We start from the raw sequence: 8,330 nt of genomic DNA on the forward strand, positions 1-8,330 counted from the left end.
GAAAACTGAAAAAATCGCTTAGACCCTATCAAAATCAAAGCCAAGAGACAACTATTGGCTAACCCCCAGCCTTGTCCGAGGCCACCGACTCTTCGCCTCGATCGAGGCCTCGCATGAGAGGCCTCGAACGGCCTATCGACTTTCCGCCTCGCTCGAGGCCTCGCACGTTAGGCCTCGGACAGGGAACCGATTCTCCGTCTCGCTCGAGGCCCCACGCGTAAGGCCTTGGATGGGACATCAATTTTCCGTCTTGCTCGAGGCCCCGCATGAAAGGCCTCAGATGCGGTATCAATCCTCCGTCTCGCTCGAGGCTGGCTCGGCAACAGCCCCATCACCTCCGCCTTGACCGATCTCCTTGATAGAACGTCACGTCCAATTAATGCGACCAACCACTCCCGCGATATCAGCCGGACGACGGCTCGACACAGCAGAGTGGTCGACGAGACGGGAAGTCGCATCAACACCATACAGTCGGGATAGGACGGGGCAGGGGTTACCGGCCGCTGTGCTCGGTACTGTGCCCACGACCGACGCCCGCACTGCACTGTGCTACCTAACCCCTGCTCTAGGAACAACGCGACATGGGGAGTCAAGTCCGGGTCACTATAGCCTCGGAATCAGTGTACAGAACCGACTGCTCCCTCCAAGCCTCGGCAATTTACTTCAGGGTCTCGGCAGCCTCGGGATTCGCACCCACCGAGCCCCCACGATGGCTCGGCCTCGGCACCAACCGAGCCTTGGCTCTTCATACTGTCAACGCACAGCGACCGGCACACAGGATCGGGTGTGACCGGTGCGTCGCCCCAGTGCATTAAGGACAGGACCACTCCGTCAACCATACCGCCACAGTGATAGGGTATAGGGCTCGAACATGCTGCCTCTGTTCGCACAACGCTACGTAGCAACCCCATGTATCACCCTTGTCCCCCCTTCAACTATAAAAGGGAGAGACCGGGGCCGTTTCTAGGGACGGATAGACATATATAGGCATGAACACGGACAGACAAACTCACTCGCACACAAGCGACACTCTGTAACATGCATGCTTCCCCGTTGCCTGAGATCAACATCTCAAGCAACTCACACCGCTCCACGCAGAGACCTGGGACTCGCTCCCTCTCTCGCCCTGCTTGTAACCCCCTACTACAAGTACTTCGGTGCAAGGAATACAAGATCGATCTCTCAGACTGGACGTAGGGCACCTATTGCCTGAACCAGTATAAACCTTGTGTCTCTTTGCATCACCATCCGGGATTAGGGGCACGCAGTACATTTTCACTAGTTGGTTGAGGGCCCGCCGGTCCAAAACATCGACAGTTGGCGCGCCAGGTAGGGGATCTATTGCGTGTCATCTTCATCATCCCGACAAGTTCCGGATGGCAGACCCCGTGCGACCACTGCGTCTCGGCACGATAATCTGGTTCAGGAGCCTAGAGTTCATGTCTCTAGGACATGAGTACGATATGGTACTCCTCTCACCTAGAGTCCCACTAACCGTCGACGACGTCACGCCCCAGTAGCCTAGGCACAGGCGGCGCCCAGGCCGCCGCTCTCACCACGCTCGCCAGGCATGACATGGGCGGGACCACCCCGACACCGTGCAAGCTCAGGGCGACTCGCCGCGCTCCATCGGTATCCCACGCCCAGCTGTTGGCACAAGGTCCCTGGTTGGGGACCTGTCTAGCCTGAGCCTGGACAAGGGAAAGACGCCGGTGGCGTGTGGCGACGCCCCGTCATCAAGCTCTGCCTTGCCACCTCCTGAGGAGTCGACTTCAGCGGAGCAAAGCCTAGCGATGGCACCATCCCCGTACCCCTTCGGGTTGAGAAATGCTGCCGCCGCCTATGCTTCCACCTACGCTTCCGCTCACGCGGAGCCCTCAGGACGCCACCAACGCTTCGCCCTCGACTTCGAAACCACGACTTCGACCCACACCCACGGGATTAGGGGCACGCAGTATATTTTCACTAGTTGGTTGAGGGCCCGCCGGTCCAAAACACCGACAAATTGGTTCTTAAAAAAATCTCAGAACCGACCATTTCAGTTTTTGATTATTTCAGCTCGGTTTTGGTTCTAACCGAACTAACCGAATTTTTTGAGAATACCTCAAAACAACAATAAATATACGTGTTGTTTGGCAAATTTATGCAACACTATATTAATTTTTAATAATAATAACTTATAAGAAAACAATAGCAATATAGTAACACAAATATATAGCATGTCAAATATAAAACACTACACATAAACCAAACATAATCTTACAAAATACAAGTAAGTGTAGTATAATTCATGTAATTCGGTTCTTTCGGTTAATTCGGTTATCCGAGAGTAGGAACCGAATTTTCTTCGGTTATTTCGGTTCCTCAATATCTAGAACCGAATAAGGAACCGAATTTTTCGGTTCTGGTTCTTTCGGTTTTGGTTTTGTTTATTTTGGTTCGGTTTTCGGATCTCGGTTAATTTTGCTCAGGGCTACCTGTTTGGATCCATCTACGCTAAACTTTAGTTAGCTAGTTTGACTAGTTAAAGTTTAAACAACAAAAGTTCAGCTGGGCTATTTGGATCCTCTAGCTAATGGGTGGATATTGACACTATCGTCCCTTTCTTCCTCCTCCATCCCCATTGCTCCCGCCTCCCACTATCGTGTTTGCCGCCTCCAAGCCATCCTCGCGCCTCATCCACACCACCACCACCTTCACCTCCGTCCCTTGCTCACGCTCGTAGTTCGAGTTCGAACCAGGACGCTAGGGTCCGCCGCCGGTGCCATTGCCATGGCCGTCAGCAAAGCAGCTCCCGCCGCTCCCTTCTCTCATCCTTCTTAGCTAAACCGAGCTCGCCCTCACGGCCTCACCTTTTCCATCACCCCACGCGCGTTGTCATCAACCGAACCCGAGCCGGGACCCGGGAGCCGTCGTGCGCTGTCATTCGCAATCGCCGGTACGACCATTGCCGCCATCCCGCCTACTCGCGTGGCCAGAGGCCTGCAAACACGTTTGAGCAAGCCGCGAGCCTCAACGGGCCCGCGCGAGCCCCTGTCGTGCCCTAGCTCCGCTAGCCACGAGCGACCACCCTATCACCGACCAGCCTAGATCGCCCAACGGCGAGCTCTTGCGCCTCCTATGCTCTTGTGCTTGGTTGCATGTTCGCGACCACGTAGTGAAGGGGAAAAAGTGGAGGTCGCACGCGGATGGGGAAAAAGAACGCGGTCGAGCGGTTTTGAGTGCGCAGACACGAAAAAAATATGCGAGGGCAATTTGGTCATTTGCCACTTTTAGCTCCCATTAGCGAGGCTGGAACAGCTAAAGAGACAATGGGATTTACATTAGCTAGGAGCACTTTTAGCTGATTTTAGTTGGCTATTTCGATGCACCACAGCTAAATTTAGTCAACTGAAGCTTGGTTGGTGGATCAAACAGAGCCTAAGGGCACTTGCTGTGGCTGACTTATAAGCTAGCTCTTAGGATTTTTTTCGTTACAAAAGGGAAAGCCGGCACATGATTAACGTTTTCCGATGCGATTTTTCTCAAAACCCAAACCAAACTCTGCCGCTACTGCAACGTATAGCTGTGTGCGTGGCAACCCGAGGATGAGAAGACCACTACCGCTTGTTTTGCGTGGCAAAATGCAGCCTGTTCGTTTGGCTATGGCTTGTCGTAAACGATCGTAAATTTTTAGCCGGAACAGTATTTTTCTCTCACACAAACCAGCCAGCAGTACTTCTTCACGAACCAGCAACGATACGAACCAGCCAACCGAACAAGCTGATGGTCGGGCATTCAAGCACAGAACCAGAGGGTACAATAAAACCTACGTGACAAGATCTACGTGCCACTCTGGTGCATGCTCAAGACGAAGGTAAGTTTGACGCTTACCGGAGAATGCTTGGGGAAGATTGCCAGTGGGGTATACAGATAAACTCCAGAGGCACGGCACCATCAACTACTGATGAGTGATGACATGACGACTGCATCTTCAATATCAAGAAGCAACAATGTAGATAACCCAGTGGCAAAGCGAAGGAATTAACCAAGTCTTACAACATCAGGTGTTGTAAACTACACAATGACAGATAGTTCGGAAACCAACAGACTCAAATATCAGAACGAGACACTCATGGCAGATCACGGGATAAGAGCAGCGCGCAGGCCTGACGACGCCGCACCAGCAAGCTTCTAGTACTCGTCACCCTCATCGCCTTCCTCGCCCTCATCAAACTCAGCACCCACCTCCTCGTAGTCCTCCTCGCTCGTGGGCGGCCTCGCGACTGGGCGGCGTCGCGAGCGCACAGGGAAACCCTCCCGGCCTCCTCGCTCGTGGATTATTTCTGCGTGGAAAACGAAGGGAAATGGGCTGCGAACTTCGGGTTAGTGGGCTTCAAAAAGCACCAAAATTTGGCCCGGGGGAGATTGGCTCAGAGAAATCGCAGGGATCCCGTCGGGAATTTGGGCTGCCAAAGTAGCCCTCATAGAGTCATAGTAATATAGAATCCCATTAAAATCTCCCGGAGCCAGCCAAGGGAGAGCCAAGCTAGCGTTCAAAAGAGCGCATTGCTTCCCATGTTCGGTGTTTGTGTTCCCAGGTAGGCTCCCCATAAATCCCAGTTAACCTCCAATCTCCTTCATCCTGAATAATAACATTAATATAATACTGTGAAACACCTTTGCACTGAATCACTATTTCTTTCTTCCAAAGCATCAACAAAGCACCGCTGCGGCCATCACTTTCATAAATGATAAAATGATCGCAGCCGAGTCTCCTCTTCAAATTTTCTGCCGCCTTTCCCAAATGAGACACCGCTTCCTTTGCTTGGCAGAACGGCAGACCAAGAAGCGGAGTAGCCTAAAACGGAGGGTGGAGGACCGGAAATCTGTCTGCTACTCGTGTTCAGGATATTCACTCTGTAACCGACGTACGCTTACAAGAGGCTCGATGCATCAAACGATACACACCAATGATGACAAGACCACACGACAGCTAGACAGTCATCCAACTAGATTACGCCGATGACACAAGACGAACCAGGCGATAAACGAAGTGCATCTCAGAGATCAAGCACCAATATAGACAACAACGATTCTTAATAACCCAGTAGCAAAGCAGGGGAATTAACCACAAGTCTTACAACATCAGGTGTTGTAAACCAAACAACGACAGAAAAGTTCAGAACCAACAGACACACAAACACGATACAACGAGCCACTCTGGGCAGATCACGGGATAATTGCAGCAAACAGGTCCGACGCTGTGGCACCAGAAAGCTTCTAGTACTCATCACCCTCGTCGCCATCCTCACCCTCTTCGAACTCAGCACCGACCTCCTCGTAGTCCTTCTCCAACGCAGCCAGGTCCTCACGGGCCTCAGAGAACTCGCCCTCCTCCATACCCTCACCTACGTACCAGTGCACGAAGGCACGCTTGGCGTACATCAGGTCGAACTTGTGGTCGATGCGGGAGAACACCTCCACAACACTGGTGGAGTTGGAGATCATGCACACAGCACGCTGCACCTTGGCCAGGTCACCACCGGGCACCACGCTAGGAGGCTGGTAGTTGATGCCGCACTTGAAGCCAGTTGGGCACCAGTCCACAAACTGGATGGTGCGCTTGGTCTTGATGGTGGCCACAGCAGCATTCACGTCCTTAGGGACCACATCACCACGGTACATGAGGCAGCAGGCCATGTACTTGCCATGGCGGGGGTCGCACTTGGCCATCATGGACGATGGCTCGAAGGCACTGTTCGTGATCTCCGCCACGGACAGCTGCTCGTGGTAGGCCTTCTCAGCGGAGATAACTGGAGCATAGGAGGAAAGCATGAAGTGGATCCTCGGGTAGGGCACCAGGTTGGTCTGGAACTCATTCACATCCACATTAAGAGCACCATCGAACCTCAGGGAGGCAGTCAGGGATGAGATGACCTGAACAACATCAGTAACAGCTGATGGTTAGAGACAAAAGCCCAGATTTCAGAACGTTTACCTGGCAGAATGCAAAGGCAGACCAAGACAGTACCTGGGACACAAGCCTGTTGAGGTTGGTGTAGGTTGGGCGCTCGATGTCAAGGGAGCGGCGGCAGATGTCGTAGATGGCCTCATTGTCGAGAAGGACAGCGACATCAGTGTGCTCGAGGAGAGAGTGGGTGGACAGGACACTGTTGTATGGCTCAACCACCGAGGTAGAGACCTGGGGGGATGGGTACACAGTGAACCCAAGCTTGGACTTCTTGCCGTAATCAACAGACAGGCGCTCCAAAAGGAGGGAACCAAGTCCAGAGCCAGTTCCTCCACCAACAGCGTTGAAGACAAGGAAGCCCTGGAGACCAGTGCAGTTATCGGCAAGCTTCCTGATGCGGTCAAGGCACAGGTCAACAATCTCCTTGCCAACTGCAAGAGAAGCAAATCAAGTTTAAGTAAGATGTTCATTACAGAGGGAATATATCTGGGACCCATGTAAACTGAAGATCAGATCAGATTACTTACTGGTGTAGTGACCACGGGCGAAGTTGTTGGCTGCATCCTCCTTGCCACTGATGAGCTGCTCTGGGTGGAAGAGCTGGCGGTAGGTGCCAGTCCTCACCTCATCGATGACAGTGGGCTCAAGGTCAACAAACACAGCACGGGGGACGTGCTTCCCAGCGCCAGTCTCACTGAAGAAGGTGTTGAAAGCATCATCACCTCCCCCAATGGTCTTGTCACCAGGCATCTGGCCATCAGCCTGAATAGAATACAAACATAGCATCCTTATTTATGCAAATTACAAAAGGAGGCCATATGATTCAAATGCAGTCAGTGTAAAATTGCATGCCACCTACGCTAGTACACCAGGCAGACGCATAATCTTCAAGGTAACACGTGCCTGAATGACCATGTTTCAAACCATGATTACATAATACAGAATGCCAGTCTCTATCCCATTTCTAACAGATCTAAACAAGAAGAAGCAATTGGATTAAGGTGCCTAAGCCTGATGTGTATTAATCTTTTGCAGATCTAATAACAATACGAATAGATGTACATCAAATTAACATACTGTACTCTGCATGTGTACATCAAGGGTCTACATATAAACAGGCAATACAAACTTGGCCTATGAATATTTACAGATCCAAAGTGACAGCGCATTTAAACTTTCAGAGCACTCAGGTCTACCACACGTATAGGCAAAATCAATATATAATTACTAAATTTACTGGATCAAGGAAAATAATGTGCAATATCGAGTGATTCCTATTCAAATACTCTATCCAAAATTACAGATAACAAATAATCGCGACCTCGATCAGACACCATTTCACCAGATCTACGGATCAGACCTAGCAAAGGCGGATCTGGGCAACCACCATCACATACAGCCAGATCCGTACAAATCTACCGATTTGAAATACTAATTCGTCTCCCGATTCAGTCCCGCCAGATCCAGCACACATCAGCGACGAAACTCACATACCGATTACAGACCTATGTCAACAGCGCGACAACGGAAGAGGAAATGGACGCATCGTTACCTGAATGCCATGCTCGAGGCAGTAGAGCTCCCAGCACGCGTTTCCGACCTGGATACCGGCCTGGCCGATGTGGATCGAGATGCACTCCCTCATGGTGTCGCCTGAAGGGTGGAGCGGCGGCGGGTGTCGGAAATGGGAGAAGGGGGAAAGCTTTGAGTCGCGGAGAGAGGCGAGTACGAAGACGCCTGTCTCTGCGGTGCTCGGCTTAGGGTTCCGCTGCCTCCCACTCGGTTCGCTTTATAGAACGGAACGACAGCCTGGGCCACGATGGAGTGCCGCCGAAGCGAAAGCGAGGGGAGAAAACGGTGTTTTTGCGTTTGAGCCCCTGGGTTTTCGATTGTTTTCACGGTTCGGGCTCCTCGTCCGTGCAACTGTCGATTTGTTCGTGCCACTGCCACAGACAGTGCCAAGCCGGCTCATCTGGGACTTATTAGGACTTAGGTCTCGCTCGTGTGTCTTAAATCCGGCTTCATCCGCTTTTTTTTTTATTTAAAACAGTGTTTTTCTCTAATAAATTTCTTTAGATTCATCTAGATTCCTCCAAAATTTCTCCAAGCGAACGGAGTCTTAGAAGCAAAATATTTCAAAATTACTTAGCTTTTTATTGGTGTACCTGAGGCAGAGCGTTTGCTCAGCTTCTGAGCCAGATAAGCCAATAATCCCGCACAAACGCTTTGCGATACGGGCATGGTCGCAAACGAGCGTCCACGACTCACGGTCGCCCGCAACGTTTCCCAAATCGCGAGCTCGACTCCGCGTTTCCGAAATCGCGAGCGTGTTTCCTCTCCCTGCCCCTCCCTCCCGACCCGAGCGGTCCCGTGCCCG

General features: G+C 51.7%; 1 protein-coding gene across 1 annotated transcript; it reads right to left on the reverse strand.

Moving 5' to 3' along the window:
- Window positions 1–5,062: 5,062 nt before the first annotated feature.
- LOC136519403 (tubulin alpha-1 chain) lies at window positions 5,063–7,724 on the reverse strand. Its single transcript, XM_066512813.1, has 4 exons — window positions 7,506–7,724; window positions 6,481–6,715; window positions 6,014–6,384; window positions 5,063–5,919 (listed from the first exon to the last, which is right to left on the reverse strand). The coding sequence occupies exons 1-4, from the start codon at window positions 7,596–7,598 to the stop codon at window positions 5,263–5,265; spliced, it is 1,356 nt and encodes a 451-aa protein (XP_066368910.1). The 5' UTR covers window positions 7,599–7,724; the 3' UTR covers window positions 5,063–5,262.
- Window positions 7,725–8,330: the final 606 nt, after the last annotated feature.

This window comes from Miscanthus floridulus, chromosome 2, assembly GCF_019320115.1.
Source record: "Miscanthus floridulus cultivar M001 chromosome 2, ASM1932011v1, whole genome shotgun sequence".
Lineage (NCBI taxonomy): Eukaryota > Viridiplantae > Streptophyta > Magnoliopsida > Poales > Poaceae > Miscanthus > Miscanthus floridulus.